The 22,696-nt window shown below is 39.8% G+C and overlaps 4 protein-coding genes across 11 annotated transcripts in view; 2 read left to right on the top strand and 2 right to left on the bottom strand.

Moving 5' to 3' along the window:
- The window catches only part of LOC123311432 (homeotic protein spalt-major-like), a 93,005-nt gene extending 83,167 nt beyond the window's left edge, over positions 1-9,838 (top strand). The window contains exons 1-9 of one of the 5 annotated variants that reach the window (XM_044895379.1): positions 663-895; positions 1,946-4,779; positions 4,833-5,109; positions 5,325-5,458; positions 6,796-6,945; positions 7,001-7,268; positions 8,061-8,212; positions 8,406-8,576; positions 8,687-9,838. In XM_044895379.1, coding sequence (XP_044751314.1) covers positions 865-895; positions 1,946-4,779; positions 4,833-5,109; positions 5,325-5,458; positions 6,796-6,945; positions 7,001-7,268; positions 8,061-8,212; positions 8,406-8,576; positions 8,687-8,950 — 4,281 coding nt within the window. In that variant the 5' untranslated portion in view covers positions 663-864 and the 3' untranslated portion in view covers positions 8,951-9,838. Of the gene's footprint in view, positions 1-662; positions 896-1,945; positions 4,780-4,832; positions 5,110-5,324; positions 5,459-6,795; positions 6,946-7,000; positions 7,269-8,060; positions 8,213-8,405; positions 8,577-8,686 lie in introns of those variants that run through there. The other 4 variants (XM_044895378.1, XM_044895380.1, XM_044895381.1 and 1 more) reach the window with 4 other exon arrangements.
- A 248-nt stretch (positions 9,839-10,086) lies between these two features.
- On the bottom strand, positions 10,087-11,580 carry LOC123311061 (peptidyl-prolyl cis-trans isomerase-like). The gene is made up of 5 exons (XM_044894821.1): positions 11,420-11,580; positions 11,123-11,327; positions 10,849-11,051; positions 10,653-10,795; positions 10,087-10,282 (listed from the first exon to the last, which is right to left on the bottom strand). Exons 1-5 carry the CDS (start codon positions 11,477-11,479, stop codon positions 10,174-10,176), a joined length of 720 nt encoding a protein of 239 aa, XP_044750756.1. The 5' UTR covers positions 11,480-11,580; the 3' UTR covers positions 10,087-10,173.
- A 336-nt stretch (positions 11,581-11,916) lies between these two features.
- LOC123311058 (rab3 GTPase-activating protein catalytic subunit) overlaps positions 11,917-22,696 on the top strand; it is a 40,016-nt gene continuing 29,236 nt past the window's right edge. Inside the window, exons 1-2 of the mRNA XM_044894816.1 lie at positions 11,917-13,215; positions 13,321-13,508. Coding sequence (XP_044750751.1) covers positions 11,974-13,215; positions 13,321-13,508 — 1,430 coding nt within the window. The 5' untranslated portion in view covers positions 11,917-11,973. The remainder of the gene's footprint in view (positions 13,216-13,320; positions 13,509-22,696) is intronic.
- LOC123311059 (leucine-rich repeat-containing protein 4C) overlaps positions 13,526-22,696 on the bottom strand; it is a 34,087-nt gene continuing 24,916 nt past the window's right edge. The window contains exons 3-6 of one of the 4 annotated variants that reach the window (XM_044894818.1): positions 17,204-18,949; positions 15,827-16,189; positions 15,645-15,762; positions 13,526-14,656 (exon numbers count right to left, since the gene is read on the bottom strand). In XM_044894818.1, coding sequence (XP_044750753.1) covers positions 14,385-14,656; positions 15,645-15,762; positions 15,827-16,189; positions 17,204-18,946 — 2,496 coding nt within the window. In that variant the 5' untranslated portion in view covers positions 18,947-18,949 and the 3' untranslated portion in view covers positions 13,526-14,384. Of the gene's footprint in view, positions 14,657-15,530; positions 15,763-15,826; positions 16,190-17,203; positions 18,950-22,696 lie in introns of all 4 variants that reach the window. The other 3 variants (XM_044894817.1, XM_044894820.1, XM_044894819.1) reach the window with 3 other exon arrangements.

Here is a 22,696-nt window from a genome sequence, read left to right on the forward strand (position 1 = left end):
GAATCGAAAAGTTAAGCTAGTATTTTCACGGTAGATCAAATTGTGTCATAAGATTGGAAACAATTTATCGAATACCTACTGTTTATTTTTTATTTTGAGGTTTGTGGTTGTCGTGGACATTGGTCCTGATTCTTAGACCCTCAACACTAAATAGTGAGTCTCGAACAACCAGCCAGATCGAAACTGTTGTGAATCATTCATCGTCCAATAAAAAGCGTCGACGGTGAGACGAAGACACTATGAACAACCGTATTAAATTCCTCCGTACGAGAAGCAACGACTTCCAATAAGTAACAACTAAGAGTCTCGCAAATCGATACTGTCGTTTCTCGTTTCGCTCTCGAAGAGTCCGTCTCTGTTACTTTTTAGGTTATGTGTGCACAAAGGGACGTGAACATTTATCGATATGGAAAGGGGCGGAGTCATAACCTATATCAAGGCGGAGATTATAAGCGTACAACAAGTCACTTTTATTTATGAAGATATTGCTCCTCCTACCTGTCATAATCGGTATAGCGTTTGGTCCTTCGACTCTTCATCATCTTTGCGCCTGCTCTGTTCCACTTCTTTCCCCTTAATATCGTCATCCCCACCAGGTTTTCATAACTCACTAATAAAGGAACCTATAACCGGGTATTCATATTTCGACCATTCGTGGAGCAGGTTCTTCGGCGCATAACTTGGCGACGAAGAGGGGCACCTCTCCCTTCTAATTCGAGTGAGAGAGTCATGCGTTATGATGTATATTCATATTCAGTTTGTGTTGGGTTTCCGGCGTGAGTGGAACGTTTAGGTTAGGAATATGTGTTGTGACCTTGCCGATATGGGAATACGTTGCTAGTGGTTACAGTGACGGTGTGCATCATGTGGCTCAATTTGTTGTGGTTGCTTAGAGGTTAGAGTCGATTGATTTTTGTTTGAAGACTAAGAAAAATTTTGAAATCGTCTTTATCTCTTTGGTTTGTTTTTCCCACGTTTCGGACGTACACTTGCCGTCTTCAGGGTGGGCTTCCATTTTTTAATTTTCTAATGAGCTGGTAATGAATCTATTGGACAATGGCTTATATGGCTGAAATTTTCAGGGTAGGGTGGGGGACGAAACGCTTTCCCTACTGAAAACTGATAGATAAGTTTAGATGATTTGGTTGATGATGGTTGATGGTATTCCTAATTTATTGTCTGAATTTTATTTATTTCCCCCTACCCTTACGCGTACCTGCCATTGCTGATATCTACTTGAGACCTTCGCAGGTTTACCTACAGAAATTTCAAAAAAACTGATTTTTGACTAGTGTAGAAAACAATAGATGAAATAATCCATAATTGATTCACTCTTGACTTTGCTAACCATCGTGTTAGTAGTACATAGCTAGGGAAGATGAATTGTGTGTCCTATTCTGCTTGGCAAGATGTTTCATCCTCTTCAAAGGCAGCAAGGCTCATCGTTGTAGGCAAGAAAGCACGAATATTAATTATGTACATTTCTAGCCTATCATAATTTCCATAAATATGTAAATTAATGAAGACAGGGAAGCGTTTATTACAATTCGTATTTGACGGATTCGTTACTATAAACTTTGAGAGTTTGTTTTCAAGGGTTAATACTGTATCCAAAATATAATGGATAAAAAAGAAGATATTGAACATGGCACCTCAAAATTTCAGCCTTCTCTGGTCAAAAGACTACGAGCGGCCACTGATCAGAGGCCAGCTTGCCTCAGAAGTCTAGGAAGATTCTTCCATAGTGAATCTGAACCTTTATAGGTATATGATACCATCTGGGGTCATATTTGTGAATAACCTTAGGCAATCGAAAAGTTGGTGAACATACTCTACTCAATAAATACGAAAAACGAAACGAAAAACAACACAAAATCAAATGATATACATATAATCAAGAATCGACGCAAAGAACGATAATAATATCTGTCTATTTTTTTTGCAGACGGACCCAAACTCCTACCAGGCTTACCGAAAGTCCTCATGTGTCAACGATGTCAGGAGCAATTCACAGAAATCCAGGAATACCTAACGCACAAGGAAGAATGCGACAGAAAAGCGGTGAAACACGATGATCCCGCCCATTCGGACCCTGAAGACATGGTGGTGTCCGAAGATGACGAGGAGGAAGAGGAAAACGGCGGTAAGAAGTTGGAGAGGATGAGGAGGCACAGACAGGACGCAGCCAACAACAACAGCGTGGAGGAAAACTCCCCGTCTCCCCCAGAAGAAAATACACCTCCCATCGCCTTCCCCTTCGCTCCTGCAGTAGCCGGGCATGTTACTCTGGAAGCCCTACAGAACACCAAAGTGGCTGTGGCGCAGTTTGCCGCCACCGCTATGGCCAACAATCCGGATAACGAGGCGGCCATGCAAGAATTGGCCGTCTTACAATCCACCCTGTTCACTTTGCAACACCAGCAGGTTCTCCAGTTGCAACTGATCAACCAGTTACAGAGCCAACTGCAGATCGATAGACCGAAAACTGTTGACAGTCCGGTGTCGTCGCCGCCTAGTGAACACGAACGCGTGAAGAGCGAACCTCCGCCGTCTCCCCCAGAACCGGAGAAATCCAGGGAACCGTCTCCGATGCCGGTGGAACAGCCACCAGTTTCCCAGCCGCTCCAAGCCTCCAGTATGATGACGGAGAAGATGACTGAGGCGATCGCCAACCAGCCGCTGCCGCCACAGATACAGCCTCCGATGTGTTCCATATCCTCATCGCTCGCGTCTTCGATCATCACCCATAATAACGAACCCCCACCGTCGCTTGACGAGCCTAACACCCTGGAGATGTTACAGAAGAGAGCACAAGAAGTATTGGACAACGCGAGCCAAGGGCTTTTGGCCACGAACCTGGCCGACGAACTCGCGTTCAGGAAGAGCAAAGGGTCTTTATCGCCTTACGATTCAAAGGGAAGAAACGAGCCGTTCTTCAAGCATCGGTGTAGATATTGTGGTAAAGTTTTCGGTTCAGATTCAGCGCTACAAATACATATCCGATCCCATACGGGAGAAAGACCCTACAAGTGCAACGTTTGCGGTAGTCGGTTCACCACCAAAGGTAACCTTAAAGTTCATTTCCAAAGACACAGTGCCAAGTTTCCTCATATCAAGATGAATCCGAATCCTGTACCGGAGCATCTAGACAAATATCATCCTCCCCTCTTAGCGCAGCTTGGTCAACAACCAGCTTTATCCCCGGGAGGACCAAATCATCCACCACATTTGGGTTTTCCTCCCGCACATCCGTTTCCCCCTAGTACTCTGCCTTTATACAGACCTCCAATCCCTCCGCCCGAGATGATAAGCGCCAGTAGACTGTTACCGTCACCTCAAAGACCTCAGGATCCGCACAGACTCTTCCCGCCTCATCCGTTATTCCTGAAGAGGGAAGAGCAAGAAGCCCCGGAAAATCTATCCAAACCCCCAAGATCTCCATCACCTCCGAGAAACTCATCAAACACGGAGCCTCGAAATCCCGAAAAAGAGGACGCTGATCATCAAAATGATAACGAGAACGACGATTTTGCGTCGAAAAAAGAAACGAACGAAGCCGAAAACGAAACTGAGCACCAAGATATGAGGTTTCCCTCGCCAGGGGCTTACGATGACTGTAGTTCAGATAGCGACAACGAGGAAATGAGAGAGAGGAGAAGTCCATCAGCTGATGAAAACAACGTCAATATGCAGGATGAACCAGAGAACCTTTCCCATAGAGCGAGCAACAGCATGTCCGTTCCTCTGAGCATAAGCACAGGTCAAAGGTTACCAGGCAACTTTTCGTTTGGGCAGGGAAATTCACCACCGAGCAGTGCGTCATCCGGGAGCTTAGGGCATTTTCCAACAACTCCCTTAGCGGATATCACCAAGGATCCAGCTATATACACTAACTTATTACCCAGACCAGGTAGTAACGATAACTCTTGGGAAAGTTTGATAGAGGTTACGAAAACTTCCGAAACCAGCAAATTACAACAGTTGGTGGATAACATAGAGCATAAACTGTCGGATCCAAACCAATGCGTGATTTGCCATAGGGTGTTGTCTTGTAAGAGCGCGCTGCAGATGCATTATAGAACGCATACGGGCGAACGACCTTTCAGATGTAAAATCTGCGGTAGAGCCTTCACCACCAAGGGCAACCTCAAAACGCACATGGGGGTACACAGGGCCAAACCGCCGATGAGAGTGCTCCACCAATGTCCAGTATGTCACAAAAAGTACACGAACGCTTTAGTCTTACAACAACATATCCGTTTACACACCGGCGAACCCACTGATCTCACCCCAGAGCAGATTCAAGCTGCTGAAGTTAAGGATTTCCCATCGCCGGGTGCTTTCCCCAACCTGCCCAACCCTATGAACCCCTTTATGAGTCAAGGTTTCAACGTTCCTGGCTTGTCGCCACTTGGTCACATGCCGCTCAACATGAAATACGAGGTTAAACACGAGAAAGAAGGAAGATCTGAGCATGAGAGCATGGATGATGATGATTACGACGATGATGACATGAGCAACTTCGATCAGAATATGAGCCAGTTCAGTTCACCTCCACCGGGTGATGTCCAGCAGAACCAAAACGTACCTACAAGCATCGCCATGGCTTCCAACCTTTCCACGAGCGGTCTGAGCATGTCTGCCGAGGATTTGTGTTCCAACAGGACCACAAATTCCACCCCCATGCAGAACGGGGAGAAGTCTCCGATGCAGTCTGGAGTTCAGAGTCCGGGAAGTGCGTCGCCCAACCAACAAGCTCCAAACACACCCGTCCACCAGGTAAGATCGCATCTTCGAGGTGTCTCCGACGTTTCTAACTGTCTTTGTTTCAGATTCCAAGACCTCCATCGTCTCAGCAAGCGCCCAGTCCGGCGCCCTCTGATTGCAACTCTTTGGGTGCTCTAGATCTCACACCACGTACAAACCAACCACTCATCACAAGTCCTGGACCGAGTCCTGGTCCAGCGCCGTCGATATTTTCCGCATTTGGACTTCTCCCTCCGGGCCAGAACAGCAGTCCGCTGATGTCATCGGCTTTATCCTCTCTAACATCTTCAGTTCTCACGTCTACAGCGTTCAGCCCTCTGAGACTCGCGGTAGGACCACCAGGTAAATTTGCAATTCACGCTCTTTATGGTATCTTGTATTCCATGCTGAAGGTCTTGATTTCAAATCTGAAGGGTACAACCCAAATTTGCAGAACTCTTGTTCAACTAAGATATAAAAAGTTTCTAAATTGCTGGGAAGTCGAAGCATTGCTGGAATGTTGTATAAGAAATAGAGCGTTGAAAAAACCATTTTTACACATGTGTTCTACCTTCTAGGCCGTGGGAATACAACCTGCAACTTGTGCTTCAAGACCTTCGCTTGCAATTCAGCGTTGGAGATCCACTTCAGGAGTCACACGAAAGAGCGTCCGTTCAAGTGTTCCGTCTGTGATAGAGGGTTCTCAACAAAGGTGAGTTTGCTTCTTGGCTTCAATTTCCATTAAGTACCTTCATTCGATCACCGAGAAAGCTCTACAGTCGTTCGTGGTATTCGAATTTATCGAACCAAGCTCCCAAATAATGGACCACTATCGAGATAAGACAGTCTATATGCTTGACCACCGTAACCTATACGCGATTAAACAACTATTTCGATCAATAAATTTTTTTGACGATTTATCTGGGTTCACAGACAAAATGTGGGACGTCTGAGGACCAATTAGTCGACTCTGTCGAACTTGGAAATATTCGAATATTGTTCCGGTGAATTTATGGACTGATGCATCAACAGGATACTTTGTTTATCGTTTCGGAAAGGGAAAGAATAGATAAAAGCGGTATTCTCAATCAAAAATAGACCACTTAGACATCGACATAAGTTATTGCTGGCCAGGTGCCAACGTGTTTAATCTGCTATACGGCGACAAGTCTATTGTGTCTGAAAATAGCTGGCTCATTTCTGAATTCAATCATCTCAGTTCTGTTGTCTCGTGAATGCTTAATGACATAGAGCTTAGGCATCTGAACTTTTCTTTCGACGCCGGGTTCGAGCGATGCCAATGTGTACAATCGAACTAACCAAATACATTTGGAGCTGGTGCGGCTAAAAATACGGGATTGTCGTCTCAGAATGTTCAACTTTGCCTCTGTCCTGAGAAGCGGCAGTCGGCAGTTCGGAAAACAATTTTTTTGGTCATTATTCCTAATTATAAAGCCGAGACGTGTGGTTCACAGAACCAACAGAAGATCCCCTTTTCTGGATAACTATTCGAGTACCTTATGCATAATATTGCACTTTTTCCTGAATCAAATAGTTATTTTTGCGGTTTAAATACAAATTTTATGTTATACTACACTTTATTCTTAAATTGACTAGGAGCTTCTCTTGTATCATCTCAATTTCGAATTCAGACCCACATAGTAAACTTCATACAAAATTTCCTACATGAAAATTGTATTGGGAATAGTTAAACTCTTGTGGAGCCACCATAGGCGTCGATAACTTAACCTCAATTACCATCCCCGTTATCGACACCTTTGGGGACCTATGACTTCCAGTCGAAGAACCTTTGAAAGGCTGTTTAACGATTATGAAGCTGAATCTACCTGGAAGTTAGATCAACTAGCTGAAATCTGTCGTTTAGTCGTGTGCATCTGTTTAGATGCACTCACAGAATAAATAACACTAGTTTTCAAAAATTCGCATTCGAATATGGCATCATGACCTGAATTCCAAAATGAGAAAAAATCATTGTTCACCGAGTCTCCAACCTCTATGATGTTGTGATACTAAACGTGTATATTTCAGGAACCCTGCATGTGCAGGCAGGGGCGTATCCAGGATGAAGCAGAAGGGGCAGAAAGTAAACGAAAATCTGCCCATCACAAGTCCATACATCCTTCAGTTTTTCCGCTACCCATGACACCTGGATACGCCTCAAATTGGATGCATATGGCGGTAAGCCCGCCAAATATCAATTCCAACATCAAGGATAATTTCTCTATTTTCACAGGGAAACATGAAACAGCACATGCTCACCCACAAGATCAGGGACATGCCCCAGCACATGTTCGAGAACAAGCCGCAGACGATGAAGGAGGACTCCATGCCCTCTTCTCCTCAAGTACTGTCTTCGCGGGAGGTTCCACCTCCTCCACCTCCACCGGTGAAGCAGGAGCAGCACGTCAATCCTCCTGAACATATCGAGCAACCCCCACAGCAGCAGCCAGTCAAGAGGGAGCCTTCTGAAGCTGAGCTACCCCTGCCGAAGAGGCCACCAAGTGAGTTTGAATGAATTTTAGGGTCTACGCCCTGGTTCAACATCTGAAGAAATGGAACCGTTTTGGTTGAGAATTATTCCAAATTTAACTTTTGAGTTTCAAAAAATTGAGATATTGAAAGTGCCTTCAAGAAGCATTTACCTACAATCAGCATCATTAAACGATTCATTCAAGTGTAAAGGACTTGTTTCTCTGCTATCTTTTGATTGATATCTAGAGAAACTGTATTTATTGGTCCATTTTTGTTGTTTGAAGAAAACTCTGTTGATAGAAAGTGTGCATCCACAAAATATAAACATAAATCTCCAGTCGAAAAATAATGAATACAGTTCAAGGTAGGGCCAAAATAAAATGTATTGGAAGAAACGGAAGTCAAGAAGTCCAAGAAGAAGTAGAATTGTCCACTGTATCAAATGAAGTTCGAAATGATTTGAGACATGATAATAGAATTGCAAGAATAAGAGGCACTCTTTGAAGGTGCCTCTTCGATAAGTATAGGATGATCTTAGATTAGGTTTGATCCCAATCTCTGGTAAACTTCAATGTCGTTTGATTTTGATCAATTCAGGGTATGCAGAGTATAAACAGTCTAGTTGAAAAACTGTTGAACCAAATGGGGCGAACATAACATGAGGTTACTTTCAAAATTTCAATCATGTCTTACCATTTTTGCGATCATGAACCAGATGGCGGTGTAAATACCAGAGAGGGCGATTTTTAACAATATCGTCATCGCTTGCACTAACTTTGCTAAAGGTTGAGGGTTCATGTGTGCCTTGTGTGTTTTCGCAGGCTTGCAGTCTAACAAGCATTTATGTCACGTGTGCAATAAGAACTTCAGCTCCAGTTCGGCGTTGCAGATACATATGAGGACCCACACAGGAGACAAGCCGTTCAGATGTAGCGTATGTCAGAAGGCTTTCACAACCAAAGGAAATCTCAAGGTAAGCAACTTAATGCTTGATGCTTAACTAATGCGACTAACTTGGCTATCATCCTCTGAGATAATTTAACATTGAATTCATGGAAAAGTCTGATAAGGAAATGATTGGCATCGCTATCAGCGGTTTTTGATTGTTGCTGTATCTGGATGAGGCTTTGGAAGTTTATTTTTGCTTATGGCTTGCTCTTTTTCAGGTTCACATGGGTACCCACATGTGGAGCAACGGCGCGTCGCGACGCGGTCGTCGCATGTCCCTAGACCTCCCACCCATACCCATGACGCCAAAGGATTCAGAATTTCTACAGCGGAGGCCAGATCTTTTCTATCCGTATCTACCGGCGCCATTCCTTAACGGCATGCAAAAGGTTAGTTAAATTCTTCAAATTTTTCAGTACAAGGGCTCCAAATTTGGCAATCTTCAATTGTTCACCTCAAAATGAAACGTTGAAAACCTAACCGAAGCCTTCTCTTCCAGCTTAACGAGATGTCGGTGGTTCAGAATAACCAGAATGGTCTCAATTTGGCCGCCAAATACGGTAACCTCCTGAACTTCGGCTACCCTCCGCCAGAGCCCCTCAGATCTCAGAGCGGGTCCCCGGAAAGGGGCCCGGAAAGGCCGCCGAGTAGGGAGGGCCCGGAGTCCCGGAGCCTGTGGGACCTGCACTTCGAGCGGAAGGCAGCGAGCGAGAGTTCCAGGGATGATCTCCTGCCAGCCTCCAGAGAAGGTTTGGCCGCGTAGGCAGAACTAGCCGTTCCTAAATAAACTAGTCTTCAAACGGATTTGGGGCAATGATTACTGTGATATATCAATCAGCAACACTGTGCGACAATTAGCTTTTAAGTTTTTCCGCGTGGGAAAGGATTCATCGTCATTCGTTTCGATCTGCCCAATATATCATTTTTCAAAGTGGAGATATTTTTGGAATTTGGGAATCCCCGCGGGAAAAACATCCTCTGTTTTGTGTCCACCATAGTGTGCTGTTCTTAGAGTTACTCTTAGGCCTATACTTTGTATGATACTGAATAGCTAAATGTAAAATGTACATTAAAAATAGACTTAGAACCGTATAAATATCGTTCGCTGTGTTAAGGAGTGCATAAAGGGCGCCAGTAATTAGCTTTACACTTTGTAAATAAAAAAGAATGCAGGATATCTGATGCACTGTACTATTATCAAACTTAAATGTTGTCTATGTGAAAAATGGACATTTATCAAGGACGTGCGGTTATAGTTTGTAAATATCACAATGTATATGAGACTGTTTAATATTAATTGATGTATGCTTGACAAGAACCTTCTTCCCCAAGTACAAACAGATCCCCTCTCATCTCGATATATTTCTATAAATCCTACATACTCTGCTCGATTTACAGCCGGATCTGAGGCGATCTCATCTCAAATGATTAACCTATTTATCACGATGAAAATATATCAGTGACATCGAACAGAGCATGTATGACCAGTAAAATATCGAATTGTGTAAATGTAAGTAAATCTGAGATGTTTTTATTTAAGAATGAATGTACAAATATTTGTAACTGGTAAGTTGAATTATCTATATGTATTTATAAACTCGTAAATGCCAGTTAAACTCTGTTTAATTATAAAATAAATATTTATCACAGATACTTGACTTTTGATGTTCTAACCCAAGGTGATCGATTTTCCAGATATAAATATGAGAATTAATGATTTGTATTAATTTCGAAATACGCAACTGGATGAGAAGGAAGCAGTAGGAGTAGTTTTGAATCTCGAATTGAAAGCTAGAAACTGTTGCTCTTACCTGTGCGAACACGTGTTTGGGATTTTTCAATATCTTCCGTTTTTTTTGACAGATATTTCCGCGTTTATATCAAAATAAAAGAAACGAATTTCTTATATCACCTTTATTTCCATACCTCTATGAGTCAAGTACCCAAAAAACTTCACAATAAAATAACAGAAATGTAAACAGTCAATTACGAAACTTGATTCAATTGGGACATCAAATAATGGAATATCCCTAATATCAAGAAGGAAAAAGACAAAGGAAACCAGCCAGCTTTCAACCAAGCCCAAAATGTTAACCTGCAAAAAAAGTTCAGAACAATAATTTAACATATAATAAAGGTAAAGAAAGAACAGATCTTTTCATAATTTTTAATACTGAAGTTTTGGAATCGACGAAGACACAAAAATGCATTTTATGTTTTGAGACTTGTAGATTTCAGAATTCATAGAGGACATATACAAGAAAAGTCCAAAAATTTAACCTAGAAATCGATTTGTTGTAGTGTTATTTTGCGTTTCTTTTCTTCCCAGAAAAGGATACCTCCCGGTAAGAGGTAGGTATCTACATCTACTCACTCCAGAGAAGAGTTAAGAGTTATAATTCTTCGAGATTAGACATAGGTTTAGCGCAGGAAATGGGGAGCAAGAGTACATCAAAAATACATACTCGTAATCCTTTTCTGGTTCCATGTAAGGACTGGGTAGATCCATCAATCCAGATCTCACAATAATAACAGGTTTCAAAGGTCGATCTTCAACATCTCTTTTTACGTGTTCGATTATGTGGACTACTTCTTGACCTTTCACCACCTCAAAAAACAAGTTAAGATATTTACCATTCAAATACATATTTTTCTCCTTACTTTGCCGAATACCACATGTTGTCCATCCAACCATGGGGTGGCCATGGTGGTAATGAAAAACTGACATCCGTTAGTGTTTGGACCAGTATTTGCCATACTGATCATTCCAGGGCCGGAGTGCTTTATTATGAAATTTTCGTCCTCAAATGTGTTGCCATATACGCTTATTGTACCTGATCCATTTCCGAAAACAATATCACCTCCTACGATCATAAAATCATATAATTTTCGAAGCGCACTCACACAAAAATGTCTAATTAAATGTTATTACTACCTTGTATCATAAATCGGTCGATAACACGGTGAAATGGCGAGTTTTCATAAGTTTTTCCTTTAATTCCTTGCATTGCAATTGTTTTGAAGTTGAAAACTGTTTTTGGCACAATTTCACCAAATAGTCCGATTAAAATCCTACCTATAGATTTGTTGTCATGTTCGATATCAAAAAAGACTTGTTCAGTCACCTTGTATTCTTGTCCCTGAAAAATTGTGAACATATATAGGAATCCAAAAAAAAAATATTATAACATAATTAGGTACATAATATATTGTTTTTTTATTATAGACATACCTCAACAATAGCGTCAATAAACAAAATTATGACCAAAATACATGATTTTGAAGCGAACATGTTGTATTATGAACCAATGAAATAATCCTAAGAATCAATACATAACTAATCTAATAAAAAATCTTGCGTTTGTGACACGTTTCTTGTTCTGGTATGTTGTATTTAATTTCTTCTCTGATACCTATATGGGGAGGCTTCAATTATCAATTAATAATTTGGAAGATTAAGTATAAAAGAATATTATTACTCTTTATATTCAAAAGGTTGTGTTCTCAAGAGAATCATTCATTAAATTTTAAATTTGTAATGAAATTTCGAAACTAGGTCTTCTATACTCGAGAAACTGAACTAATAATTCAAATTTGCTAGAATTCGTTCTTTAGCTTTGAGATTTTAGTAGAAACCTTGTTGAAATAATCAGCAGTTCACTTTCAATTCAACAGATGGCTGACCAGTCATTAAGTGAAAGTTTATTTTTTATTATGATTTAAGTTAGGTTATGATATTTGACGTTTTCATTTTCTTAACAAAAAAATTTACATGCAAAAGTAACAATGAACGAAGAAATCGAGGAAACAGAATTTTATCAACAGGATTTCACCACTGCTTCTGAATGGGAAATATTTATTTCACGTATAGAAGAAATTATCAATCAGTGGAGGGTAGACGATTTGAAAGAAACACAAAATAAAGAGTGCATATGGATAACAAAATCTGAAAAACTTATGTTTGCTGATGTGGAATTCGAATTCTTGTATTATGAGAAAGTCAAAAAAACTGAACCTCCCTGTGAAGACACGAGCAATAGAAAGGAAAGATTCAAAATTGAGAATTCTATAGATTTAAGACATGAATTCCACTTATTTGATGAAAGTTTATGCCACTCTCATTCCCTAATATATACTTGGTATGGAGTTGAGAAATATTTCGTTTTAACAACCACTGGTAACATTGAAATAAATTCAGAAAGCAAAATAAAAGTTTTGTTGAGCTCCTTAGTAATTGCAGTTAGCAATTTAAATTGTCATATACCAGCGTTTGTACAGATTAGAGAAAAATGGCAACGCTTATATTTAGGAGTACATCAAAATGAACGATTCAGAACAAATTTCTCAATGGTTCACTTAAAAAGAATCCCACTAAACTGTCGGTATCTTTCAGATCTGATTCAAATGTTCTTACAGAAAGTTAAAATTTCCCATGTTACCAATACAGTCTGTTGTGGAACTCAATTCACTTATGATTTGACAGATTTTGGGAGTAGTGTTTGGAAACAGGATATTTTCTCACTTGATAATGATAATTTAGATGTGAAATCTTTATATCGTTTGCCATTTGGTGTTGCTGTAGATCCAATAGCTACATTGAAATTAAAAGGCTCATGGTTGAAGCAGCCAAGCACTGCTATTGGAGAATATCAATTTCGTTCAGTATTTGAAGGAGACAGAGCGAAAAATTGGTCCATTTTAGTAGAAGATGCCGAACCACCTGTTTGCCTTTTGTCTGACTGCTTGAATGATTATGTCAATTCACTGAAGAATAACTCAACCATTCAAGATATCCTGGCAGAACTCAGCTTTGATTCCTTGGTAGAAACAAAATCTTCAACTATTTCATCAATTTTAGGAAGAGCTGCTAGGAATTCACTATCAGGAGCTCAAAAGTTAACGAGTACTATTCCAGAAAATGTGTTGGTCGCTATTTTGTATTATCTATTTCCGGATGCAGATACAAGAGAGTCAGAACCAAGTTATCCTTATGATAAAAAGGGCGAGAATAACTTAGATGAGTCAAAAGTAAGTATCCACTTAGCATACATTTTTTTTCAACACATATAGGAATTTTCAAATGTTCCTCAGTGTAGTACTTATCATTCAAGTACCTTTACTTCTTGATTTCAGAAATTCCTCAATGTCAACAAGGAATGCAAAGGATTTAAAACCTGTCCTTCTGATTCCCTCCTATGGAGGTTTTGCATTATTTCAGCAGGCTTATTGAATTCTTCTGGATTTAGAGCTTTTGCACAAATATGGAATGAATTCATTCAGGAAATGAGGTATAGATGGGAGATGAATATCTTCATACCAGGGTAAGTGAATAATTAAATCAATACATAAACTTTTTATTTACATTTTATAAGTTTATGGGGAAGGTAGAATGGAACAATGTAATGCTGTTATCTTATTAAATAGAGATTAATATGGTATTCTTTTTGGTATACCTTTCAATACTGCATATTCACAAAATGTATCTTATGTAGGTGCTTATTTTATCTATGAAAGTGTCTGACTGAAACAAAAAATTTGCTTGGTTGCATCATTTAATGTTTCAATATTTAATTCAGATGAACAACATCTTGTCCATCTGAAATTTATTACTTACTGCTCCAATATCAAGTGTACATAAACATATAATTTTTTCAGTCACTTTCAAGAAAATGCCTAAGAAAAATTATGATTCAGACTTGATAGTGGAGCAGCTAGAAATAAAATTTCGTTTTGAAAATTAAGAAAGCAACTGCACAATGAGTATTATTTCGTTTACCTAGAATCTACTATATACAAAAACAATACTTATGATATGAAAATTTTAAAGTTAATTTTCTCAGTTTAAATTAATTAAGAGTATACAAAACAATAATTTAAGTTACTCAAATTCACAAATACTATTGTGAAATATCATTAAGTATTAGAACCCTCAATGATATAACTGAACTATACCCTATAATAATCAGTCAAATTTACAATACCAACAAAGGTATTTTCATTTGAATAAATATTTTGAATTGAATTCTATTCCAGCCTCCTTCAACTTGAAGAAAACAGACGTATTGTGCAATTAAAACTCGAAGTTCATGATAACCCCATGATTTTTTCAAAGGAATTTTCCCAATGTTTATTGTTATCACATCACATTCTGGTTTTATTTTTTTTATTAACTTCTCCATTATGCCATATCCTTCCATTCAAAGTGGAACAAGTCCATTTCTTGTCGTTGGATTTCTGGCCATGTATATTTCCATATCGTGATCTGTCCAGTTGTCCGAGTTATCACAATAGTTGTTCAGCGTGTGAGTTGATCCAGCGATGCTGTATCTGCTGCTCGGCCGATTGTGGTCTCTGGACCTAGACCTAGGTCTCGATCTCCTAGTCGACGAAGCTACCGATTGAGCTGGACCCAACCTAGTGGATAATCTATCAGATTGCATGGCTAGAGATTGACGGGACTGGCGTAGATCTAAAATATAGGGGTGTTAGTAACACAATTGTGCATGAATGGTATGTGAAGTGGCAGGTTATTCAATTAATTGATGAAATGATTGATTATTCAGACGAGTTAAATATCAATGTAATACCTGAATGAAAACGGTATATGGAGGTACTTAATGGTTCAATAAACTATTACAATATTACAGTATAAATTGTCGGCAATGCAGGATTTATGTATATGTAAGTTATACAAGATTAAGTTTGGGGCCTTGAACAAATTGTTCTTTGTCTTTATAAACTCTGAATCCGATCATTGCGCCTGCATATGTTATTTCACTCATTTAATGTATTTTGGAGGTTTGGTGTGGAGAATTGAAGATAAAATGAGCTTTTACAGAAAAATGATACGAAGGATTGAATGACATGTAAAATGTAAAAATCTGGCATGAATTCATTATTCTTATGGACATAAAAATCATGAAGTAATAATAATATTGATGTAGGAGAAGGAACAGACATTTCATGCATTTGAATGAATTATACGAAATATAAAGAACCACTTATTGAAGATGAAGAATAACATATACAATAGATTCGACACTAATGCTATATTACAATGCAATATACTGAGGATTTTCTCTGCTACTGATGCTTCAATATATATCTAGGTATAGTTTATTTACAAGAATTCAGATTATCCTTCATGCAATTGATGATGTTTGTCGATATACACTCCAGTATGCACCAAGGTGAAAAAAGTTAGTAAGTAATATTTAACAGAGCCAAAACACAAAGTCTACTCAGAACGTTATCAGGATATCCCAGTTCTGAACAACGGATATTAGTCAATTAATAGTAGATTTCAAGCCCCGCCTTTTTGAAGCCGTTCCCGCTTTTCTCACCTTGCCTTGAGGACAACAAATTATTGGGAAATGCGTTTGCGGTCAGGTACCTTCCCGAGTGATTCGAGAAGCTGTGCTGGGACTGTCCATCGGCTATGGACCTCGGTTTATTACCTTTGTTGCTAAAGTGCGATCTCATGTCATCTGGGATCAGCGATGGGGTCTGGTCAACTGAGAACATACGTGGTCGATGGGCGCTGTGCGTGCTGTATCCAGATACTTGATCCCAATCCTTCAACACAAACAAGGACGTTCGTCAAGAGTCAGAATTTTACGAGTTTCCTCAATATACTCACCTTGCTGTTATTGTAAGCGTTCAACGCGGCTAAGGACGACAGCGGACCACCTGGACTAGCTCCCTGTCCCATTCCTGTGCAACAGTTCACGGGAAGACCGGCCATTGGCAGCCCGTTTTTCAATCCCATCTTGTGCTGATGCAGTTCGTGCAACTTCCTGGAACGTCTTCTGGATGCCGCCACGAATATGATGATGGCCACGACTATCGTGCCGCAGATGGCGGCACTGGCAGCTATTGTTATCTTGTCCATGTTGGAAGACGCCGACGATACGGTCCTGACTTCTCGGCATTGCGAGTACGGCACTGTTTCGGGAGTTACGTTTATGTCTTCTAGGGATACCACGCAGACAATTATGCATTCCTAGGAAGAAAGTGTCCATTTGTTATTTTCGTGAAACGTGTCAACTTAAAACTGGAGACCCCAAGGAACACAAAGAGCCCCTCCGCATCTACCTGCGCCCACCACAGCCCGAGCAATGACCCTTCAAAACTAGAAGCGCTCTGCCGAACCTGTGGTACTAGCCAAATTATACGCAATTGTGAAATATTGAATTCACGGTACACCTGACTGATTGCTACTTAGATCACAAAGTTGACCACTGCGAATTCAAGCAAAGCGTCGTAAATTCTAAGATGCTCAATAATCAATATATGGGTAAGGCCGTCGACAGATCTAATACGGTCTATTCCTTCTTCAAATTGAAAATTTTTCGTATTGAAATTTCAAATTTTGCAATTCGTTATCTTCTCACGAAAGTTAGGAAATATCCCCGATGGGAATATATTTCCTTTCGCTGTTATTTTCACACGGTAGAGCACCCTAGAATTGGATTAGGTCACTAGTTTATTAAACTACATGATATAATTCAATTTACCCACACTTTGGCACCACATTCATGTGTCTCATTGTTTAAACTCTCTGTCCGGATTGCTAAATTGGATCAGGTTAAATAATACCATGGGAATTTCGGTTGATCCCATTGAAAGAGACACTTTTCTCGTGAAATTGAGGCGGCTACATAACGTATATTGTTTTCGATGTGAGAAGATTGAGTTTTTCAATACGGAAATGTTACTATTTCTTTCAGGCTGCTGTCACATACTTAGAGACTGCTATAACATTAGCAGTGTTATGAAATGACAATGATTGATGCACTTTTTTGGTTTATTATTGCCAAGTGAGATAGCATTAGGTTTTTGTACCAATTTCATTGATTTATCTTCTGTAGTTTCTCTTAGAAACCAGGAGATTGCCTCATTTCAAAGACCGAATAATCAACTAGATAGGAATGTGGAAATGTTATTAAAGCTTTCAAATGAAGATGAAGAAAAGGCTCTACCTTTACTAACTAACAATGATCAAACATTCACATACCTGGGAAGGCACATTCTTGATTTTGAACTCCCTCTCGCTGGCCTCTAAAGGCGGCCCTTGCTTGAAACTCTTGTCGCCGAACAGCCTGTAAACCACCCTGAAGCCGAGTATGTTGGCAGTGTCCGATCCCCACTGGATTATCACTGAATTATCTTGCCTGAAGGCGGTTTTCACCAGCACTTCCTTGGATTCATCAGCTTTGTTTCGCTGTGCGTAATTCTTGATCAAGGAAGGCCTTTGCGTCCAAGGCGTAACCGTCGTCTTTACTTTGGGTTTTTGCGTCGAGTGTTTAGGGGTGGTAATTTTCGAGGTCGTTGATGTGGTCGTTGTACTGGTTGATGCTGTGCTGGTCGCTTTCGATGTGGTCTGCGTGGTGGTAGTAACAGTTGTTGAGGTGATTATTTTCGGTGGTTTTTTCGTTGTCGTTGTCGATGTTGTGGTTACTTTTGGAGGTGGGTCAGGTGCTGATAAATTAACATCGTCCAATTCTGCACTGACTACAGTTGCCACTCCCATATTTTCTTTTCTATCTTCGGTGGTTGTGCATAGTTCTTCAGGTTGGATGCTATAGAAACCTCTGTCTCTGAATCGTGGTGGACTTCCGCAAAATTGTGGATTCCTTTCCCTGCTCGTCACTTGAAGGTCGCCCTCGCGTATCCACTTGATCACCCACGCTAATTTACAGTCGCAATGCAGGAAACGACCTCCCAAACTGAGACCTCTCAACGTTTTATTCAGATGCGATAGGGATTGGTAAGGTATAGTTACGAGAGGATTTCCATCTAGTGCTAGAAGGGTTATCGAAGGATTTCCCTTGAAAGCATCATGAGGTAGATCTGTTAGAAGGTTGAATCCTATATCTAGAACTCTGAGTTCGTTCAAGCTACTCAAAGCAGCCGTTGGAAAGTCTGGTAGGAGATTGTTTAAGAGACTTAGTGAACTCAAAGTTTTCCTAACACCTTTGAAGGCGTTTTCGCCCATATGTTGGATAAGATTTCGTTCCAAATTGATGGCGGTTAGAGATTTCAACCCTTCGAATGCGTTTTCGTTGTTCTGCCCTCCCAATTCTATCAGACTGTTTTGCGATAAGTCGAGGAACGCTAAGGTTCTCATCCCTTGTATAGCTTTCGGCACTTCTTTCTGCTTCGTTCCTTTCAGGTTTAGATTCTTCAAGCATCCCTCTAGACCGCTTAGGGCGTTTTCTTCGAGGGTAACGTTGTTATCGGCCAGTTTTAAGGTCGCCAGTCTGGTCAAATTTTGAAAAGCGTAGGGTGGTACCCTGGTTATTCTATTGTGCGAGAAGTCGAGAAGTGTGAGAGTCTTGAGCGACCTAAGGCTCTCGACTGGGACCTCGCCTATGTCGTTATCCTGCAAGTTCAGGTTCTTCAGGTGACGCTCTTGACCCTTGAAGGCGTCGCTCTCGATAGTCTTGATCTTGCATCCCGATAATTGTATGTTCTGTATCTTCAGGTTCACGAATATGTTATCTTTCAGCGACGTTATGGTCGAATTATTGACGTACAGCAGATCGAGAGGTGTGTCTGTCGCGTATTTGTGTAACGATGTCAGTAATTTTTGCCAGTCCACCATATCGCATTGGACGGACAATTCGTGACCGAGATTGTAGCTGCACAGGCAGGAGGATTGCAGGTCCGGGACCTCCAATTGCCAGGGGCACTGGGCTGCGGTAATGACCATCAGCATCGCTGATGCCAGCCATAGGATGAAGATTCTGCTTCTCATGACCTGAAACGGAGGAAAGTCGTTGAGGTAATTGGTTCTGTTGAACAAATACATCACATGTTCCAAGAAGTGGGTGGGGTTGTTTGGCATAGATTGAATATATTGAAAACTGTTCCCGAGTTTGGTCTCGTCAAATGTAACATCATCAATCACTTTCAACGAAATTTAGGTTGTGTTTTGAACGAATCGCATATCTGGAAAATGAAAAGTAGCTCAATCTTATACCCCAGAAACAAATGGTCAACAGTTTGCAAGATCCTTCAAGACGTTAGTTTTCAAAATGATCTGATCAATATTCATGGAGACTTTGGAAAAAATATATTATGATACAAGTGTAGTTTTGGAGCACGCACAAGCGGTTTGCAACGTTGCATGTGCCATATATTTGAATACATCTAATCAGGTATGTGATGGCTCTTTTATATCACTTGTCTTGTTGACATGGATATAGCAATTGTCCTTTACAAGCTTATCTGACTGTTCATATGGGTGTAGAACTCTCGCTTTTAAGGGTTATGTATAAGCCAAGGAGACTACCTGACCATTCTGTATTACAGGTACTTATGTATAGAAGGGCGTAGGGTTCATTAGTATTCCGCTTGAATCTGAAAAAGCGTTGTTTTCCCATTACAAAAGAGCACTATTGTTCGTTGAAGCTTATCGTACCGTTGACCTCAACGGAAGTTGAAAGTGATGTAGCGCCTACAAGTGGCTCTCACAGAATTTGAGAATGGTTTTGGTGGGATTTAATGGGTTTGTGAATTTTTTTTTGTAGTCTGTCCGTCTATCCTTTCATTTATTCGTACTACAAGAAATATTTGTTTTTTTTTTCACGTATCTACTCAGTATTTGTAACTTAAGTGAGATAAAAATTAGATCACCCAAGAATACTTTGAACACTTCGATGAATTTTTGTATAACAATGTCTGGTTTCACAAAGCTTCAGTTTTATCCATCCAGATTCCAGAAGATGATCAAGTTATCATCGACAAACGTTCATTCATGGAGATGCAGTTGGTATTTTACAGTTTTCCAAATAACAAAAGGTATAACATTTAATTTCTCTCCCTCCATCAATGAATTGTTTTTTTCTCAGTTGAAACCAATGAAATTAGAAATATCATCAGTTTTCGACAAGCCCACGAGTGGTCATGACCCTGTAACCCCCCTATTGAGAGATTAACTTATAGGTATACTCATCATCTATGATTCAAAACTTTGTGTTCAGTGAACGTACCTAAATTTACATTTCATTTCATCAATATGTGGCAAAAGGGAGCTCATCCAAATTAATGGATTGTGAATTTATACGTATGCAATTAATTAATTCTGAAAAAAATCACTAAAACTAATGTTAATTTAATCTTCGTCCTTTAATTCTATGGTGATTGCAGCAATTTCCTAACTCATCTTTCGAAAATAGGTCTCGACATCGAGAATGATTTCAATGATTAAAGTTGGACAGCGCTTGTACCAAGTTTCTTTATTAGCCTTCAAATTGTTGATAATTTTCTCATTATTCATGCCGTGAATGATTGTAGCTCTGAGAGAGAAATTGACAATTGGGTTAATTATTGGACAGAGGTTCTTTCTGATTCATTCATCTCCTGGAATGTGAAAATGCAAGAATACAAGGATCTGGAATCAGAATCTTCCTGCGAGGTTTAAAATCTTTGGTCTTGGAGAACAGTTATAAGCCACCCTGAAATTTTGTCATTCAGTATGTGCTAACCATGTTGCTAATTACTGGTAGATCTTGAATTCTGAGAATTTATTCGACTCTTATTCACTGCAGGTTCGCTATCATCCATGACAGATTTTTGAATAAGTTGAAAATCTTTATTTTTCTCATTTACTATTCCCATTGATGTGACATATGGCAGAAAATGCAAAGTTTTTGTGCTTTTCTTTGAAGATGCTTCACTATGTTTCATTAAAGCTTCAGAAGAATGTAGAACATCTATTCAATTTATAAAATATGAATATCCTATAAAGTTTATATCATATGTTTGTGTGGCAACCTGAACCAAGCGAAACAATACTTCGCTTTCATCGGTTTTTTCAAAATTTTTTCCACCATCCAGCGTCTACTTCACAGGTCCAAGAAAAACGGCCACCAACAATGTTTTTTATGGTAATAAGCCGAAGGAGCTCCATTTCAATGTTGCATGTACAATTCTTCTATTGTGCCCGAGAACAATCGGTCAAAAACCGAAAGTAAATCGAGAAATAAATACTTTCCAATCGACTCATTGTAACAATGGGATTTCAATTTTAATAAAACTGAATCGAATTATCGGAAAGTATCTATTTAGCAGTGGGAAAACCGCATCAGTATCGTCTAGAGAACTTTTTCATGCGCTGATTAATCCGAGTCATCTCACGTTGGCCATTTCAAGTTACAGTTATTGTACTAATTTCACGCTTATGCTTTTCCTTTCGTGAGAGCATTCTGGACCTGTATGGAAGATCGATGTGTTCAACGCAAAACATCAGTTCTTTGGAAAGCGCATAATTCAGGGAGAAGTTTTTCAAAAAACTTTCTTCTTGTGGAACGAATTCAACTCTATACAAGGATATATTGAAAAATTCTCAGCCTACTATAGAACCAAACAAAAGTTCAATGTCAAAATATTTTATTACTCAACATATTCTCCTCTTAATTGGATACATTTATTACAGCGAACCTGCAACGTCTCTAGACCTTCAAAAAAAATGTTTCTTCTTGCCCTGCAAACCAGACCTCCACAGCTTTTATAACCTCCTCGTTGGAAAAAAAATTTACGACCTTTTAAACTTTTTTTCAGTTGAGGAAAGATATGATAGTTGGATGGAGCCAAATCTGGTAATAAGGGGGTGTTCTAGTAATTCAAACCCTAAATCATGAATTTTTTGCATGGTAACATGAGATTTGTGTGAAGGGGCGTTGTCCTGCAGAAACAAAACACCTTTGGATAGCTTTCCGCTTCTTTTCTCTTTGATTTTTTTCGGTAGAGTGGTCAGTAATGTCGAATAGTAATCCCCTGTTATTGTTCTACCCTTATCCAAAAAATCAATCATGATTACTCCATGGCAATCCCAAAAAACTGAAGCAAGAACTTTTCCAGCAGATTTTTGGACACGAATCTTCTTAGGTCTTGGAGAACCAGAGCGTTGCCATTCCATCGATTGATGCTTTGTTTCTGGATCGTAGAAATGTACCCAAGTCTCATCCATAGTAACAATTCGGTTCTAGAAATGTACATCGTTTTAAAATCGAGCACAGATCGAACGTGATGCTTCTACCCTTGCACGCTTTTGGTCAACATTCAAACATTTGGGGATCCATTTTGCAGCAATTTTTCTCATGTCCAAATTGACGTGAACTATACGATGAACGCGTTCGTATGAAATATTCAGTGCTTCAGATATCCGTTTTAGCCCAATTAGACGATCTGATGAAATCATGTCATGAACTGCATCGATATTTTCGGGGACTGACACAGAAACTGGCCTTTCCGATCGGTCATCATCTTCCTTCTTTACCTCTTTTGCAGCTTGCAGTCCAATTTTTCACGGTCGCATACGAAGGACATTGATCACCAAGGGTATTAAGCAAATCTTCGTAAATCTGCTTACCTCTTAACCCTTCTAAATACAGGTACTTGATGATGGCTCGATACTCCAATTTTTCGATTTTCACAATTTCGGTGGACATTTTCTTTCTTTCAATTCATTGAGTAACTCTGGTTTACTTTTTTGACCTCAAAC

The sequence above is a fragment of the Coccinella septempunctata genome, chromosome 4 (assembly GCF_907165205.1).
Source record: "Coccinella septempunctata chromosome 4, icCocSept1.1, whole genome shotgun sequence".
Taxonomy (NCBI): Eukaryota; Metazoa; Arthropoda; class Insecta; order Coleoptera; family Coccinellidae; genus Coccinella; species Coccinella septempunctata.

Bases quoted from the DNA above. Each gene is read 5' to 3' on its own strand.
- LOC123311061 (XM_044894821.1), bottom strand. From the start codon at position 11,479: ATGTTCGCTTCAAAATCATGTATTTTGGTCATAATTTTGTTTATTGAC. The intron at 11,328-11,419 runs GTATGTCTATAA...ACAATTTTTCAG, and splicing joins TTATTGACGCTATTGTTGAG to GGACAAGAATACAAGGTGAC. The intron at 10,796-10,848 runs GTAAGGAGAAAA...TTGTTTTTTGAG, and splicing joins AACATGTGGTATTCGGCAAA to GTGGTGAAAGGTCAAGAAGT.